Source organism: Coregonus lavaretus (genome assembly GCF_964263955.1).
Source record: "Coregonus lavaretus genome assembly, contig: HAP1_SCAFFOLD_1084, whole genome shotgun sequence".
NCBI lineage: Eukaryota > Metazoa > Chordata > Actinopteri > Salmoniformes > Salmonidae > Coregonus > Coregonus lavaretus.
Genome location: NW_028160384.1, coordinates 110,412 through 130,636, shown reverse-complemented (window position 1 = coordinate 130,636; position 20,225 = coordinate 110,412). Strand labels below are relative to the sequence as shown.

General features: G+C 41.8%; 1 protein-coding gene across 1 annotated transcript in view; it reads right to left on the bottom strand.

Annotated features, from left to right (window-relative positions):
- The window catches only part of LOC311121884 (peroxisome proliferator-activated receptor gamma coactivator 1-alpha-like), a gene marked incomplete at its 3' end in the record, with an annotated part of 40,627 nt that extends 36,823 nt beyond the window's left edge, over positions 1-3,804 (bottom strand). The window contains exon 1 of the mRNA XM_084196324.1: positions 901-3,804. Coding sequence (XP_084052450.1) covers positions 901-948 — 48 coding nt within the window. The remainder of the gene's footprint in view (positions 1-900) is intronic.
- Between the last annotated feature and the right edge of the window lie 16,421 nt (positions 3,805-20,225).

The following is a 20,225-nucleotide window of genomic DNA, read 5'->3' as shown; positions in this document are numbered from 1 at the left end:
ATAGTTATAGTCTATTGTCAATCTCTAAATCACTATTTGCATTATTTCCAGTTATTCTATTCAAAATCATTGCATTGAGTTGTCAATCTACCCCGTGCGTTTTAAATCAAGAGCTTACCAAGTATGCTATGGGAAAAACATCCCCGATAGCAATTACGCTTTTTTTTTTATTAACGGGTAAAAACATTCCCATAGCCTATTTTGTAATATGCAACTAGGCTACATATATGTCTTTACTCTCCTCCAAAGGGATGTTGCTGGCACAAATGTCAAGACGCGCCCGATGACATGTAAGAGAAGATTCTCCTCCGTAATATCAAACCTCCGTGCCTGTGATCACCTCTGCACTTTCCAATGAACAAATCACGTAAAATCCCGATAAAGCCCCGATAAAAAGACATATATCGTCCGAGTGTACAATACCTGACTTAGAAACATTTCTGTCATTCTGACTTCAAGAGCGGACCCTTCTCACATCAGCACAAGAGCGAATACAGACAGTGACTGGAAAGATCTCCACACGCATGTAAACATTCTTTCCGACTGCACGACCTCCTAGGGAGACGCGACCAGCAGCAAACTCCAGCGCTGCAAGAGACGCACCGCTCCTGCAGCCTACACCATTACATATAACGACTTAAACACGACACTATGAAGTAAAAACAGCAATTTTGCTTTATCCCCTCCACTTGTCATATATTCCTGTGCTTTGTATTTCCCCCGTATCGTATCCTCAGCGCAATCGCGGCGATATTACGCATCCCGTGCCAACACCAGCAATGGAAAAGCCGTATTCGCTATCGGAAATCACGGTCTTGGATGTTCTGTGAGGTCCATCATCCCCAAAACGTTCCAGAACCGTACAGTTGACAATAAGTTGGATATTTTAGAACTGCTCACCTCTAATTCTCTCCAGACCGAGTCCTGGTTACACCTGTCCCACGCCATCCAGGCACTAAATGACGGTCCGAAAGAAACAAAAAAAGAAATCAGGCAAAAAGAAATCCACTCGCGCTCCACTCGCTCTCGCACAGGCTACTGCCCCTTACCGAGAATGAACTGAGGGTACCTGTCTTACAACTGCTTTCCATCACATGACAAAGCTATTAAAAGTAGGCAGGGAAGTGACTCCCTTCACCACCTCCCTACTACTCGCCAATGACGTACTGTAAAGCAGGCGGGATCTAGCACGCGCATAGTAAATATTTTCCAACTATAAAATCGCTCAATTCTAATGACACGGTGAGATAAAATATATTTCTAACGCAGCCCACATAAATTGTCGCTTTGCTTATCAAGACGCTGCTATACCCAGACCGCTCACCGGTCTATAGGCCTTCAAACATTTGACAATCGAATCACCACCATGCATGCAGCATATTCAAGATATCAAAATGTACAGTGATATCAACGTGCCTTGTTGAACGTGTCTACTTGTAACCTGTCCTAAGAAGCTATTCCAAACATGGTAGAATAATGATTTTTAAAAGGAACCTGCGCCATAAGCATATTATTATTCTCCATAGCCTACTAAATATAGTAAGGGATAGGTTCAACAGCGTTGGCTACTATGAAATCACGCACCCTGTTTAGTTTGTAGGAAATTACTGATGCTCATCTATTGAAAAGGGGTGCGTTGTGAGTTCCCATATATTATAAGAAAATAACGGATCATGTGAAGAACATGGCGACAAACAAAACAAAAGGTTAAACAAACGAACAGGTTTAAGTGTAGCCAATTGGTCTGACTTCAATCACATTTCCCAGATGTTCCAACTATGTTACTGTAACGTTTTCTGATATCTCAAGCCTAGGCTACTGCATTTTCGTAGGGTATAGGTTTCAGAATCCTCTGGGCGACGCGAGGCTTGTGCGTAAAGTCTATATCGTTTATATAACTCCCAATGTCCACAATATGAATATGCATGTTGTTTGTTGGATGTGTTGCCCGCATTTTTCGTACTTGATGAACATGTGCTTCGCTTTTCCATTAGCTAAAAGCTAGCTAGTTGGAGTCTGTGTGTGTACTTCTGTGTACCACTGCACAGTAAAGCAACCGCACGAGTTGAAAATATTAAATGCATGTGGGTACACAGAACTCACCGCAGCCTAGTGCGGCATCCCCAACGTAGCGTTGCAGACTGCTCCATTAACAATTCATGACTTCAGCCGGAACGCAGTTTGATGCATCTGGTTGACATGAGGCGTCATGTCCACACTGCCAGCCTGCCTGCATGCTAGGCTACTCCAAAACTAACGTTAGACACATTTCTTGAATTTCCAGTATTTTTTCCTAATAACAGTAGAATGAACGGAAATTGTGCAAGTGTTGACATGATTCGTCCCCCCATCTCAAACTAAGTTACAGCTTTAGACATTTTAGCCTAGGCTGTAATTTAAAGACAAAGACCTAATACATGTTGGCGCCTACTGAAAACCTCCCATGTGGTTCCTATCTGTTTAAAAACTCGAGATGTACATTTAAGAAGACATGATGCGGCAGGTGACAAGTATCAACCATGTGTACAGTGTCAACAGTGCATGTATACGAAACAGCAGGACAGACAACCAAAAACACAAGCTCTGTGTAGACATTTCAAACAAGCCGGTCATCAGTTCGTTTGTGCCTGGGCGAATACCTATTGTTTGTGGTATTCCTTTCCACAGATAATCCACTTGTTGTAAAACGCTATAGGTATGAAATGGGATACAATTCTCATCGAAGGAAATGAAGGTAGTCAAAAGTATATTTTAGCTAAATTCACAAATAAAAGTGTAACATTATTACCTAGGATAAATCTCATAATTCCAACAATTTAATTAAGATATTTTATCAGGTTAAAAAGCAAAACCAAATGTGAATGTAGCCTCTGAGGCGTCAATTATAGTCTTAATCTTTTTCAAATTTAAATGGCCCTTCCCACTGGGCACACCATGTCATTTCAACGTGGATAATTGGGTAATCCTCGTGGACAGATTCACGTGTAAACGGCGAGAATCTGTCAAAACTCATGTAGAATTATGTGATTACGAGCAGCAGCAGTTCCACGTTTCTTGATTGATTATTTGGAAGAATCAGGATTAGGCGAAGGCGGTGCTTAAACTGGGGCGGTGATTTCAAGCCATGTGCGCAGTAGTTATTGTACCCCTGGGGAAACACTAAAGACAGACCGTTCGTTCTACATTTATATTTTCATTAAATGCCATGTTTCACATTAGCAACCCCCAAACAATAATGTGTAGTGCATATACACTGAGTATACCAAACATTAGGAACACCAAAGGCACTTCAATCTTTTGTCTTGCCCATCCACCCTCTGAATGGCACACATACACAATCTATGTCTCAATTGTCTCAAGGCTTAAAAATCCTTCTTTAACCTGTCTTCTCCCCTTCATCCACACTGATTGAAGTGGATTTACACTGATTGAAGTGACATCAAAAAGGGATAATGGCTTTTCACCTGGATTCACCCGGTCATTCTATGTCATGGAAAGAGCAGGTGTTCTTAATGTTATCTATACACAGTGTATGTGTCAATATGATGTCACTTTGTTTTTTCATTCAACATTGGACATTTGAGATAAAGGTGATGCTGCTGTGTCGGTGAACAGCTTTGGAACACTGAGCCATTGACTGCACCAAGTGTCTGTGTAACGAGTGGGTTGCTTTTTGACAATAAGGCATCAGACTGTCTACAGTCATAAAGCTTTGAACATAGAAGAAGACCGAGAGACAGGAGTTGGCGAGAAGGAGTCAACCGGGATTGTGAAGAGGAATGTCGAGTTGTCCTGAAAAGCATGATAAGCTAATCTTACAGAGTGAGTAAGCTAGCTACAGTAGCTAGCTAGCTAGCTTGTTGTTTAGCTAGCTAGCTAGCTAGCTAGTTGTGTTTTACTGCCCAACTGTCAGTTTCACACATAGCTAGCTAGATAATGAACTAAACTGCAATTATCATAAACCATGGTAGCTACACTACCAGTCAAAACTTGACACACCTACTCATTCAAGGGTTTTTCTTTATTTGTACAAAAAAAAATTACATTGTAGAATAATAGTGAAGACATCAAAACTATGAAATAACACATATGGAATCATGTAGTAACCAAAAAAGTGTTAAACAAATAAATATATTTTATATGTGAGATTCTTCAAATAGCCACCCTTTGCCTTGATGACAGCTTTGCACACTCTTGGCATTCTCTCAACCAGCTTCATGAGGTAGTCACCTGGAATGCATTTCAATTAACAAGGGTGCCTTCTTAAAAGTTAATTTGTGGAATTAATGCATTTGAGCCAATCAGTTTTTTGTGACAAGGTAGGGGGGTACACAGAAGATAGCCCTATTTGGTAAAAGACCAAGTCCATATTATGGCAAGAACAGCTCAAATAATCAAAGAGAAACGACAGTCCATCATTACTTTAAGACATTAAGGTCAGTCAATACGGAACATTTCAAGAACTTTGAAAGTTTCATCAAGTGCAGTCGTAAAAACCATCAAGCGCTATGATGAAACTGGCTCTCATGAGGACCGCCACAGGGATGGAAGACCCAGAGTTACCTCTGCTGCACAGGATAAGTTCATTAGAGTTAGCAGCTTCAGAAATTGCAGCCCAAATAAATGCTTCACAGAGTTCAAGTCACAGACACATCTCAACATCAACTGTTCAGAGGGGACTGTGTGAATCAGGCCTTCATGGTCGAATTGCTGCAAAGAAACCACTACTAAAGGACACCAAAAATAAGAAGAGACCTTGGGCCAAGAAACACGAGCAATGGACATTAGACCGGTGGAAATTTGTCCTTTGGTCTGGAGTCCAAATTGGAAATGTTGGGTTCCAACCGCCGTGTCATTGTGAGACGCGGTGTGGGTGAACGGATGATCTCCGCCTGTGTAGTTCCCACCGTAAAGCATGGAGGAGGAGGTGTTATGGTGTGGGGGTGCTTTGCTGGTGACACTGTCTGTGATTTATTTAGAATTCAAGGTACACTTAACCAGCATGGCTACCACAGCATTCTGCAGCGATATGCCATCCCATCTGGTTTGGGCTTAGTGGGACTATCATTTGTTTTTCAACAGGACAATGACCCAACACACATCCAGGCTGTGTAAGGGCTATTTTACCAAGAAGGAGAGTGATGGAGTGCTGCATCAGATGACCTGGCCTCCACAATCCCCCGACCTCAACCCAATTGAGATGGTTTGGGATGAGTCGGACGGCAGAGTGACGGAAATCAAACCAAATCAAATGTTTATTTGTCACATACACGTGTTTAGCAGATGTTATTGCGGGTGTAGTGAAATGCTTGTGCCTCTAGCTCCGACAGTGCAGTAATATCTAACAAGTAATATCTAACAATTTCACAACATATACCCAATACACACAAATCTAGTAAGGAATGGAATTTAAGAATATATACATATATGGACAAGCAATGACAGAGCGGCATGGACTAAGATACAGTAGAATATTATAGAATAGAATACAGTATATACATATGAGATGAGTAGTGCAAGATATGTAAACATTATTAAAGTGACTAGTGTTCAATTTCTTAAAGTGGCCAGTGATTTCAATAGGCAGCAGCAGCCTCTAATGTGCTAGTGATGGCTATTTAACAGTCTGATGGCCTTGAGATAGAAGCTGTTTTTCATTCTCTCGGTCCCAGCTTTGATGCACCTGTACTGACCTCGCCTTCTGGATGATAGTGTGGTGAACAGGCAGTGGCTCGGTTGGTTGATGTCCTTGATTATCTTTTTGGCCTTCCTGTGACATCGGGTGCTGTAGGTGTTCGGCAGACCGCACCACCCTCTGGAGAGCCCTGCGGTTGCGGGCGGTGCAGTTGCCATACCAGGCGGTGATACAGCCCGACAGGATGCTCTCAATTGTGCATCTGTAAAAGTTTGTGAGGGTTTTAGGTGCCAAGCCAAATTTCTTCAGCCTCCTGAGGTTGAAGAGGCTCTGTTGCACCTTCTTCACCACAATGTCTGCGTGGGTGGACCATTTCAGTTTGTCAGTGATGTGTACAGCAAGGAAAAACAGCCAACAAGTGCTCAGCATATGTGGGAACTCCTTCAAGACTGTTGGAAAAGCATTCCAGGTGAAGCTGGTTGAGAGAATGCCAAGAGTGTGTAAAGCTGTCATCAAGGCAAAGGGTGGCTATTTGAAGAATCTCAAATATAAAATATATTTTGATTTGTTTAACACTTTTTTGGTTACTACATGATTCCATGTGTTTGTTCATAGTTTTGATGTCTTCACTATTATTCTACAATGTAAAAATAAAGAAAAACCCTTGAATGAGTAGGTGTGTCCAAACTTTTGACTGGTACTGTATATCTGTCAGATAAGAAGTATCGTGGCATGTGTCAGAAACATTGCATGTTGACTAGCTACCTCACGTTAGCTAGATCCCATTAGCTAGCTAGCTATAACCTACAGATGTAACTTGGTGTAGCCTACTTAAGCAACAGAGTTGATACTTATAGAATGAATAGGGTTGTCACTTAGCTAGCTAGCTAGCTACCTAGGCATATTTTTCTTTAACACTTTACTTGACACCCAGCTTCATAGCACGTTATGACACGGTCATAACCATGTCATAGTTAAGTGATAATGCCCGAGAAGCCGGTGTTTGGAGGATATATTGTATCCATAAAAAGGATGCTGATTCAAGATTTTGACTGGCTGAGAAAAGCTGCCTGTCTGTCGGTCTCATCCCGACTCCCGACACGTTCATTACTATGCGACAGCTGGAGATTGAATTTGAATATTGAAACAATGTTGCAGATGTCGGAGAGACAGACAGCAAGGCTTATACAAATCACCGCTGTTGAAAACGAAATGTTAGCCTAAAAGAAATGTGAGATAATGTTTAAATGCTTTTTATAGTTTATAAATTGCCTGGCTGGGCTGACGAGACAGTGGACTGCGCAGTCAGATGGAAAAGAGTAAATAGGCATTTTAACGTCATAGATTTAGCCGGTGGTAACTTGTGGAATAGACACCGGCTGTAATGCGGTTTTAACCAATCAGCATTCAGGATTAGACACACCCATTGTATAATATGTCATAACAGCTGACAGAACTTGTCATAACCTGTCATAATATGGTCATAACACTTTCATGACCCATATATTTACACCTGTTGTGATATATATATATTTTTAAATTAAAAACATTTTGTGGCTGCTTATGACACCTACATAAGAGTGTCAAAACCCACATTTATTCAAATGTTTTTTTTCCTGCCAAGAAGTTTCCTTTCATTTAAAAGTTTGTTTCTCAAGTTGTTGTTGAATTCTTAACAGTCATGTTTTTTTCATCAGATTTTAAATAACTTGTAGAAAATACACTTTACGACACTGTCATAAAGCATTATGACCATCCTGTGTCACTTTACTTGGACTAATAAAATACACTTTATGACATTGTCAAGAAGCATTATGACCATCCTGTATCACTTTACTTGGACTAAGAAAATACACTATGACGCTGTCATGACCATCCTGTGTCACTTTATTTGGACAAAAAAAAATACACTATGACACTGTCATGACGCATTATGACCATCCTGTCACTTTATTTGGACACTAGAAAATACACTTCATGACACTGTCAAGAAGCATTATGACCATCATAATCATATAAGCCAGATAGGCCTGTCACATACATGCCCTTATGTCAGGCATCAGTCACACACAGGGCGTCTTGTCCTGCTCCTGAAATCTGCTCCTGCATTCATCCCAGTCATCAGAAACAGAGCATTGGGGTAGGTGCATGTCTGACATTAATGTGTGCGCAATTACAATGATAATTTAATATGGCCAATTTCAGAAAATGTTATATAACATAAACATACTGTTGACAAGTAGGCTATGGTGTAATGGCATGTTTTGCCTTGTGTGGTAGGTTTTGTGGGTTTTGACACTCTTATGTAAGGGCCATATTTTGCCATAAAATAACTAGCGTGGTAGGTTTAGTGGGTTTTGACACTCTTATATAGGTGTTATAACCAGCCATAAAATAACACAATATGTCACAACAGGTCTAAATATATGTCATGATAGTGTTATGACCATGTTATGACAAGTTATGTCAGCTGCTATGACATTATGACATTATGACATGTTATGACGGTGTCATAACGTGTTATGACGCTGGGTGTCAAGTAAAGTGTTTATCATCTTTTAAGCAGTTTGGCTGCTAAATTAGGTCTCAACAATCACAGGCATCTACATTAACAGCTAGCTAACTACAGTACAATATGGAGGAGCATGATGTTGTCATGATGGAATAAGTTGAGGTAGCAATTGTTAGTGAGATGAGACGTGGTGCCATAATTGAATTCACTTGGATGGCATGTCACGTTTTTTTATCAGCTCTATTGTTTTCATTTACAGACATGAATCATGAAATAGGCAGACTGATAGATGAATCCTAAATACAGGTACCATTTACCTTTGTTAATCTCTGCAGGTTTGTCATCTGATTTCTTGGAGCCTGGTAGAGATAGATGCCACCATTCTACAAGGCAGGACATTTCTCTGCATCCAGGTTGAGGTTTGCTACCAGCAGGAACATGCAGCGAGCCATGTCAGTAAATCATGATGTTATTGTTTTCCTTTACATTGCATGGAACTACTACAAGAGCATCAAGAGTACTAATACTCCACTCATATGAGCGGAGAAGCCCTAGGCACCATACACCTGTATAATCCTGGAGTAACTCACTGTCAGAGAGACTGTGATTAGAGGATTAGGCAGGTGGCCAGTGGGAGGTCAGGGGTGAGGGCTCTATTTCAGGAACACTCACTACCTCTATCAGGCTCGCTCCAGGTGCTACAGAGACAGAATGGTCCAAGGACCTCCAGAGCCTTCTAACCAACTTCCTACGATCTCTCCAGAGCACAGAGAAGTAAGCTCCACTCATAGTAGTATACTTGATGCACTCTGTAAATCTCTTTTACTATGGCAGTCTGCCTGTGTGACTGCACAGCATATTATCCAGGGCCACTGGTTGGATTGGATTTAATGTACTCACTCAAAATCATGGTCTCTCCTCCCTGTAAAAGTCTCCCAGACTTTTATAAAACTAACATGTATCCATCCCCCTATCCGCAGGTGAGTCTTCTGGGGTATGGAACTCTAGAGCAGCACATAAAAAAATCTGCCACTGTTGTCAGCTATCCGCAGACAGGTCCCTGAGGAAAGATGCAACTAACTAACCCTTTCAATGGCCACATTTTGGGGATGACCAAATGCAATAAAGTTTTGTATAAACAACACTTTTTCATTTTTCAATTGTTAGATTACAAAACCACTTTTTAATAGCACTTATGATTCTAAAGGTGTAAAATAAGTGCAAGTCTCATGTCCAGGTGAATACCTTTTCCAGACATCACAAAGGTCGCAAAGGTGTGTCAACTAAAATATACATCCCAGTCAAGAAGAATGGGACAAGTAGTGAATATTAGTCAGTGCTTTTGCCTGGTGTACTTCGTATGAATTTGAGTGGTTACATACAATACAGTGCCTTCAGAAAGTATTCACACCCCTTGACTTTTTCCACATTTTGTTGTGTTATAGCCTGAATTTAAAATTGATTACATTTTGATTTTTTCTCACTCGCCTACACACAATACCCCATAATGTCAAAGTGGAATTATGTTCTTACTAATGAAAAGCTGAAATGTCTTGAGTCAATAAGTATTCAACCCCTTTGTTATGGCAAGCCTACATAAGTTCAGGATTAAAATGTACGTAACAAGCCAGATAATAAGTTGAATGGACTCACTCTGTGTGCAATAATAGTGTTTAACATGATTTTTGAATGAATACTTCATCTCTGTCCCAACACATACAATGATCTGTAACGTCCCTCAGTTGAACAGTGAATTTCAAACACAGATTCAACCACAAAGACCAGGGAGGTTTTCCAATGCCTCCAAAGAAGGGCACCTACCTGGTTCAGTCTGCATTCCACCAGACACTGGGAGATTAATTTACCTTTCAGCAGGACAATAAACCTAAGACACAAGGCCAAATCTACACTGCAGTTGCTTACCAAGAAGATAGTGAATATTCCTGAGTGGCCAAGTTACAGTTTTGACTTAAATCTGCTTGAAAACCTATGGCAAGACTTGAAAATGGTTGTCTAGCAACAACCAATTTGACAGACCTTGAAGAATTAAAAAAATAATAATGGTAAATATTGTACAGTCCAGATGTGCAAAGCTCTTAGAGACTAACCCAGAAAGACTCACAGCTGTAATTGCTGCCAAAGGTGATTCTAACATGTATTGACTCAGGGGTGTGAACACTTATGTCAATGAGATATTTCTGTATTTCATTTTCAATACATTTGCAAAGATTTCTAAAAACATGTTTTCACTTTTTCATTATGGGGTATTGTGTGTAGATGGATGAGAAAAAATATCAATTGTAACACATGAAAATGTGGAATAAGTCAGGTGGTATGAATACTTTCTGAAGGCACTGTACATGTTGACAGAATGGCTGTGAGAGAGAGAGATAGACTGTTGCTGTGCTCCCAGGTAAGGCCCTTGCTTCTGGTACCACTGAAGGCCCCAGTATTCAGTCAGGCAGCTTGAAGATGATGTGTCATCATCCAGGCCCTTGTCACAGCATGCAGTGTTCTGATAGGGAGACGACAATAAATGCATTTCATCACTAAAGCCACGCTAGCATTTACTGTAAGTTGCTGAAAACTGCAATCTATTTGTTAGTGTCATTGATATATGGAAATTCACTTATATTCAGTTCATAAGCATTGACTGTAATACCTCTAGGTTCCTGTGGTGAAACGACTGCTGTGCAAGGTATTGGGCAACAAGCTTTATTCCAAGGCCTGTATTCACAAAGCGTCTTCAGAGTAGGAATAGTGATCTAGGACCAGCTCCCCGCCCCTTTTGCCCTCAGAACAGCCTCAATTCGTCAGGGGGAAGGACTCTACAAGGTGTCGAAAGCATTCCACAAGGATGCTGGCCCATGTTGACTCCAATGCTTCCCACAGTTGTGTCAAGTTGGCTGGATGTGCTTTGGGTGGTGGACCATTCTTGATACACACGGGAAACTGTTGAGGCTGAAAAACCCAACAGTGTTGCAGTTCTTGACACAAGCCGGTGTGCCTGGCACCTACTACCATACCCCATTCAAAGGCACTTCAATCTTTTGTCTTGCCCATTCACCCTCTGAATGGCACACACACAATCCATGTCTCAATTGTCTCGAGGCTTAAAAATCCTTCTTTAACCTGTCTCCTCCCCTTCATCTACACTGATTGAAGTGGATTTAACAAGTGACATCAATAAGGGGTCATAGCTTTCACCTGGATTCACCTGGTCAGTCTATGTCATGGAAAGAGCAGGAGTTCCTAATGTTTTGTAAACTCAGTGTATAGTTACAGTGGCAATGGATGTGTTACTCATTTCAAGGTTGTTGTTACATTAGTTCGTAAGATTTACTGTAGGCCTATTACAAAAGTAATATTGAATTGTGTTTAGTTGACAATGCAACCAAATATCAACATTTAAAATAGATATATCTACTGCTTGGATAGTTCCATCTGAGCCACTGGCTTAATCCCATTCCTTAACTAAATATAATTACATTTAAAATCAAACAGAGCTTGAAACTCTAGGGTAGCGTTTCCCAAACTAGGGGTTGAGAGAAACTGAAATAAAATAAATCACTGTCACGACTTCCTCCGAAGCTGCCTCCTCTCCTGGTTCGGGCAGGCTTCGGCGTTCATCGTCGCCGGCCTTCTAGCCACTGCCGCTCCTCATCTCATCATTCCATTTGTTTTGTCTTGTTTATTACACACACCTGGTTCATATCCCCTCATCAGTACCTGTATTAGTGTTCCCTCTGCCCCCTTGTCTTTCTGTGTGATTGTTTATTGTGAGGAGAGTGGGGCTCGGTTGAGCGCCTTGTATTTTTGTATTGCCGGGTTATTTTCCCCGTGTGCCTTGTTGGTTCCAGTTCGCCTGTTTTGCGCACTTGACTGTTTTGACGCATTACTGCGTAACTCTGTATTCCGGAATAAATGCTGTTATTCTGTGATTTACCCTCCTGCGCCTGACTCCTTCAAATCACCCATCACAATCGCGCTTGGTTTATAGAACCAGGGTTACATCAGTAACCTCCGGTAGCCGCTAGATGAGGTTGTAATAAAAATAGAGGTTTCTGTTTTCTTCCTATAAATGTGGCTCTATCTTTTGAACGGTTTAAGCTACAAAATATTATACCTCATCACTGAAAGCTAAGACTCTCAGGAACACGTTTGTGTCTTCTAGAACAGAGTGGACAAGACCAGGCACTAAATCAGACTGGTGGGAAAGGAACATCATAAATGATGATGTTCTTTTCTACACAGAAGATCATACAACATTATTGCCTGATGATCTGCTGAACTTCCCAATACATTTCTGATGCATTTCAGTCACTTGAAACCATACTTCCTTCAGATTGAAATACTGTCAAAAGTGCTGTCAGACTGATTTGTAATAAACTGTCATAGCCCCAATTAAAAAAAACGAAACATTGGCCGTTGATTACTTCACTTTCTTTACATGGTGGGGTCGCATTTAAAAAAAATATATCAAAATGGGGTCGCGGGCCAAAAAAGTTTGGGAACCCCTGCCCTAGACCTATATGTATTATTATTATTTTTTGAATTCTGGGTTGAGATGAAACAATAGCTGTTGATTACTTTGCAAATGTTATATAGGCCTAAATAGCATCATTGATGATATATGAGTGATAAAGTATGATCAGATTTCATTTGCTCTGTTAAACCTACCCTTTGGAATGACTTCGATAGCAAAAGTGAATCTATTTAGTTTTTAAGTGAAGATCTCTCAACAATCATTCTCACGATAGCACATTGGTAATAGTCTGTGAGAAATGTCATGGCTGGGCTTGGTTTAAACCCTGTATGGGAGACCAAAGGGTAGCTTTAGATATATCAATTCTCCAGTAGGAGGTGCTGCCCAGCCTATAGTTTTTGTTCTTCTGATAGTTGATATAACGCTGTTTTAAAGGTACAAATTCAACATATTTCATACAAGGTTTGTCTAAGTTGAAATTTGGATACCATGATGACATAATCCTGTGGTTGAAATTTCACACTCAAAACAACAGTTGATGCCTTTTTTCAAATCCAGTGTATTTTCCACGTAGATTCCACATCACAATACGTTAAAAAATGTAGATTGAACGTTGATTCAACCAGTTTATGCCCAGTGGGTTGTGATGGTATTGAACATCTGTCAGAATAATTCAAGGAAAATGTTGTATTGTGTAATACCACTTAACTCCATTACTATTAAATTACAAAGCAATTACTAAATTACAATGTAACAAAATTCATACATTTGTTGTTACTATAAATGCACCATTACTACACAGGTATAAGAGCAACGTAATGTAAAGTGTTACCAATGTATTCTTTAGAGGTACACATAGATAATTCCATACAACACAACACACACAACCCAAACAAGGAATAACAATTCACTCTATGGAATAAACCAGGCTCAGTCCAGTTTTGTTGTCAAAGGTCTATTAACTCCACCTGAGCATGCAAGGAGCAATTGTCTCCCTAAATTAGCAAGCCACATAAGTCTCAATAAACATGAAATCGCACAGAAACCTGTAAAAAGGCTTCCGAAACCTGGAGCTGGGGACATGCTTTGAAAGCGGTGGTGACACTGTGTCTGCTTGGTGATTATTGCCATCCCAGGGGCTTTTCTACCAGTAAACCTACACATCTGCTTCGCCATGCGTGCCCAGTGCCCACAGACGTTACCCAGAAGCCATGGCGAAACCTTATTTGAGCAGGTGGTGTGCGATGACCTCACTGGGCCCAGATGGACCAACATCCCCCTCATACACACATACACACACACACACACACACAGAGCAGGGGACCTATGGAAGTGACACGGAACATGATAGTAGGGGCTCTGGAAGCACGTCAGATTCACACACCCAGGCTTATCTGATTGTGTTCTTCATGCCAATTAAGACGGCCGAGCTTAAAAATAGACACGACTATGTTGGGATTTTAATTTTGGATTGCAAGAGGCTTTTGTTTCTGATTAGTTGGTTTTTCTACCCTTTTCTTTCTGGTAGATGCATCATATTACATTTTATTTTGTTTAGTGTCATGGTGGTTGATAGATTTAAGGCTAATCTTTGAAGATGGAGTCTGTCCAGCCTTATTTGGAGTAATATTGGGTAGTGTGTTAAAGATATAGGTAGTCTATTTAACGAAGTGGTCTATCAGTGGTCTGTGTGTAGGCCTATCCCACTGACAGCGGTGACTAATGCATCGGAAACATGTATTGGCCAAGATTGGAAGGGAGATTGGGGGGCGGCTCACTGAAAGCAATGCTTGTGGCAATATCACAGCTACTCTTATATAAAAGGATGGCCGCAAGTCTTGCTTTCACACAGTCTTTACATTAAGGCCTCCCCATAGACATGCTTCCATGTGATCAACCTATAGTGGAAGATGTGTGAAAAGTTGTTCACACTCATTTGCTGCATAGGGTATTGTGGTGTGATGGACTTGGTTACTACGAAGCAGAAGCATTGATATATACCGCATGATGATGACCCCAATCTGACAACTAGATGGTTGTGAAGCCTCCATTCATAGTTCAGCATTTTTACGTAATTTAGTAGATTATTAGAAAAATGTCAGTTTTCATGGCAAACTCGTCACTCGCTAGCTCCATTGTTTTAGTCTGGCAATCCTTTACCAGTTGGAAAACTGGAGACTGTTCCATGAAGCCCTTTGGTGGACAAGATTGGATTTTTGTCTGCTGATGGCATTTCACAGAAATGGAATGCCCTAAATGGTTAAGTGATTTGTCTGAGAATAAGCGGACAGGTGCGTCATCTGGAATTCTCATATCCGAAATGACAAAAATCCATATTTATCTGAGTTATGAACATTGAACTTTCAATCTTGCCAGAATATTACTGCATTTAAGCCTTCATCTGAGGCAGTTATAGTCAAATATGCCTATATTACATGTTTACCCTTGATGAATTAGCTGCTTAGAGGTTGGCGTGGTACCACAGCACTTGGTCCCCTGCCCCACTTACAGCTATTACATGACAGGAAATCCTGGCAAATTGTTTACCCCTGAATTTTGCATATATTCTGAACTAGAAAAATAGAAAGTTGTTCTAATCTAAATGTTCTGCACCCCCTATGATCGGGAAGCTTAGTTTGAGACCATTGCTACCATTTTCACCATCATGTGTTACAGGAAACAGTTCCTTTAGGGAAGTTTGAGTACTATGTTAATCATTTTGGCAAAAGTGACCATTAATCCAGAATATAGGAGCCTATGAGAATATGTTTCATGGGGCTCACGCTTTTGGAAGGTGATTCATATCACTTTGTCGCATGTCACACCCTCCCAACAGAATCTATCCAAGCATCTGGCCAGTTTGATGCGTAACAGATGCATTTATATGAATTAATCGTGAGCAGAGGTGGCAGGAGAATGAATATCTATTTGTGTATTGTACAGGAACACAATAAGATACACTATCTCTTCTTTTGATTATCATTTGACGTCCTTTCAGATGCTCCAGAGCCCCGGACATTTTTCCTTTGATAAATGTGTTGTCCGCTCTGGAGCAAACATTGGGGGACAAAATAAGGAAGTGTTCACGTTTCAGGTTGGGCCGCGTCCCCGGCAATGTCACGCTTCGACACAACGTTGACCACAGGAAATGTAAAGGAATACATGTGCTATGAACACGCAAGCCCATTGTGTTGATAGCACATGATAGCACATGGCTTCCTTAGATGTAAGATACACCATGGAGAAATAACGATTAGGCAATGTTACCAATGCAGAGACCACCATGTTCTATATCTGATGCGCATGATGTGGTGTTTAATATTTTGGACACAAGATTGTAATGCCTATCAAAGCATGACAAGCAAGCCATCACACAAGTGTTATTGAAAGGATGGAACACATATCCTACAAATGGAATGAATTCAAAAATAAGTTAGAGGACAGGTGACCAACATCCCATTACAAATGGGATCCCATAGGCTTTTTCTGTGAAGAACACTACACAAGGAGTGCATTACACATGGATAAATAAATCAGCTCACTCCCTTTGACATCTAGGTGAGCCACCTCTTCCCTTCAAACATGATCCATCGCCTTTGTGTAGTGCCCTTCATAGAATATGCCAATCAATCAATCAAATGTATCGTTAAAGCCCTTTTTACATCAGCAGTTGTCACAAAGTTCTTATACAGAACCCCAGCCTAAAACCCCAAGGCTCAAGCAATGAAGGTGTAAAAGCACAGTGGCTCGAAAAAACTGCCTAGGAAGGCAGGAACCTGTCAAGAAACCTAGAGAGGAACCAGGCTTCGAGGGGTGGCCTGTCCTCTTCTGGCTGTGCGGGGTGGATATTATAAGAGTACATGGCCATTAAGGCCAGATCGTTCTTCATGATGCTCAAACGTTCATAGATGACCAGCAGGGTCAAATAATAATCACAGTGGTTGTAGAGGGTACAACAGGTCAGCACCTCAGGAGTAAATGGCAGTTGGCTTTTCATAGCCAAGCATTCAGAGGTCGAGACAGCAGCTGTGGTAGAGAGAGAGATAAATATAAAGAGAGAGACAGAGGGTCGCTTCGCCACGCGCCCTGTGTGCAAGCATGTAATCCTTTCCATCAATGAACTTCAATGTGGCATAAAGCAGGTCTCAGGGTTGCGCCGATTCTCCCTGTCGAGAGTCCAGCACACGTCCTTACTTTCGAGCAGCGAGCCTCGCTCCCCCGCCGACGAATAATATCATGGTCGCTTGGCGAAGCGAGTTGTAGTCACCCGTCGGTGGTCCCTGTTGTAAGGGCTGTTATTGGGCCTGTTTAAAACCACCAAGAGTCATGAAAGATGCATGGGAGAAAGTGGCAGCGGAGGAAGAGGGCAAAGAGCCAACGCGGGCGTGGCGTGAAATGCTCTGGTTATAGAGAGCTGTGGTAAGCTAACTCTCTGGGCAGGCACCCGTAGGGGCGCTTTGGGTTTTGCCTGGGTGGGACTTGAGAGGAATGCTAAAACTGATGGAACATAAGGGGTGGGACTGACACACACACGCATGCACACAAACACACACGCATAACTTTCCATAAACGTACATTTTAAGACAGTTGTAAAATTCCTGCAAATGTCAAATGATGCAACATACCTCAAATGTGACAATAGCTGACAAAAATGATTAGCTTGAAAGAGCAAAATAGAGATTCAAACTGCATTGTCTCCCAGACTGTTACAAAGAAGTCTGGGAAATGTAGGCAATATCTATGAATTTTGTGGAATAGTTTTAGACTTAAATGCCATGGAGTCACTATAACCGCCCAAAAACATAACAGATGTCGTTTAATTGTCAAATACTAGAACAGCACCTCTCGGAATACCTTGCTAGTGAGTCTCATGCTCCATATGTACTCGTAGCATTGGAAGTGTGCCAGACAAGAATTAGGTCAGACGAAGTGCAGTGTACCTTGTGGAACTCCATGCTAAAACCACACCAGGGGAGGAGGGGAGGTGTCACACACAGGTAGAATTTTCTAGATCAGTACAAACTGGCTTCATTTTTTTCTTCTTTTCGTCGCGTTTCACAGAAACGTGAGCAGAGGTGTTCCGCCCATGAGTCCAAACACTGGCCTGATTATTTTGGACAATGAAAAGATGGAAGGAGAAAAAAAAGCATGTGAATTGCAATTATTTCCTAGTGGCCTGCATAGAGCATGTATACGGGGTGTGTAACCACAAGTGCATAAAAATCATTACGGCACAATAAAACTGATTGTATCATCACCTTTTCTCCCTTACAGGGTGCATTTCTACTCTACTCATTTCATCCACTCCCTAAATGAGCATGTACCATTGTGGCACGCCATTAAGAAAAAAAAAGAGTGTGGGGACAACTGGGAAAAGAAGGCACAGTCGAATTACATTCTCACTGAGGCATCCCACCGTCACAGAGAGAAAGAGAAATAAATAAAAGATGATGGAAATGGATAGAGAACCCTTACCCCCCCCCAATCCCCCCACTGAATAAACCGGAGATGACAGAGTGCCTCACAACCCCCCTCCACCCCACTGCCCCCATCCCTCATCTTCAGATAAACACTGTCCCCCCACCCCCACCCCTCAAAAGGGTTTGACTCAGGCCCCAACCGACAGAGGACCAGCCAGACTGCCATCTACGCTATTGCCAATGCTAATCTAAATACTTCCCTCTCTCATTCCCTCCCCACATTCATGAGACAAGATCTTCCTGCTTACGATGTGTATCTGTCTCACATGTGCTGTGTATTCATTTACAGGGAAATCTAGATTTCCATGCATGTGCACAACAAACATACGCACGCGCATACACACAAACACAGCCTACAGAGTGATACACACGCCCCTCCGTTTCCAATGCCAACATGACCTCACTGCCCACTGAGGAAAATGTCATTCTTATTTGCAGTCTTGCTATCTCCTTTGTTAATATCTACTGGCACTAGGTAATGAATTGTGAGTTCTATTCATGGATGGCACATCGGGGTTGGCGTCAGATGCTGACAGAGGTGGTTAGACTTAGACTACTGTACATAGTATTCAAATACCTTGGCAAGCGTCCCTCCGCTTTGTGTGTGTCTAAGCATATCGTTCTTGGAGCTAAGCATCAATGTTTGACCTTTCCCCATGAGTGGGTAACCTCAGAGTCGTTGGCACTGACACTTTGGTGGTCTTCTCTGGCCTCTGTTGCCTCACCCCCTAGTGCGACTCCCATGGTGGAGGGGTCAAATCATTTACATGAAACCCCTTTGAATCATCGTAGCATCAATTCTTCAATGCCTTAAAGATCTCCAACCGTTGAGACTACATCACTGTATGTCAGCTATCTGTCTACTGGTGGCTAGTCAGTTACACCTATTTGGACCTCCATTACCAGCACACCCATAGCCCGTCTGTCTCTCTGTCTGTTTGTCGGTCTCTACCCATCTCTCTCTCTAATCTCCATCTCCCTCTCTCTGGTGGCCAGCTGAAACCACAGGGACTCGTTGCCGTCGCCACGGTAAATAGGATTAATCAGTGCTGGCGACGGGCACTCTGGTCCAGATGACGTGTGTAATTAAGGAATAATTGTCACGTCATCTATACATGAGGAAAGATGACATGAGGGGAAAACTGGCAACTGGCAGCGGCGGTGGCCATAACTGCTCCACTGAAGAGTCTAACTTCCTACTTCCTTATTACTGAGGAACACTTCTCCACTGTCTTTATTTTCTCCACTAACTCACTCCGTGGCATTGTAATTCACTCACTGATTCATTTATTTCCCCACTAACTCGCTTACACACTAATTTGCTAACTTATTCATTTATCCACATCCGAGATGACACAGTCGCTCACTTGCGTATTCATTTATGCATGTTTGGAAGTCACTCGCATTCATGCTCGCTTAATTGCTTAGACCTGTCTTTTCTTTTTCATACAAAGAAGAGGGTTTTAAATGGCTCAATATACTGTAGCGCCACAATGTGAGATGGTTGGGATGCGCTTAGATGTTTTGGGTCACTCTGGCCAATACAATGGGCTGCTCTGCTCTTATATTTGCTTGGAAACTTGGAGCTGCGGGATAAAGTCAGGGCCCCATTTCATGGCTCAGCTGGGAGATGATAGGGTGAAACCATAGAGATACATAGCGGACTCTAGTGCCCAAAAGCCTGTTTTAGCATGGGCAGCGCCATTGAGGACTTTCACTATTTTGAAGTAGTCACTTGGGTGGGACTTCCTATTGGTTAAGGAAGGATCACATAATTTCACCCAGGTCATCAGGAGGGATCAGCCAATTAATTATACTCATGAGCAAACATTCCATAACTGCAGGCCCCAGTAAATCGCCAACTTTGGCTTGATACCTATTCAAACAACACATTCCAGGTGGCAATATGTACCCTTTGAGTTTGTTTACCAACTCATAGAAGTGGTAGAAGAAGAAAATGGACTACTTAAAAATGGATTGGCCTAAATGGCGCTTCCCCTGTTCTAATGGACCATAATGGGACACAATGTTGCATCATCTAACTATCTCTATGGGTGAAACATAAGTGGAGGGGGTCTGGGGGTTCACATGGATTCAATGGGGAGTTTTGTT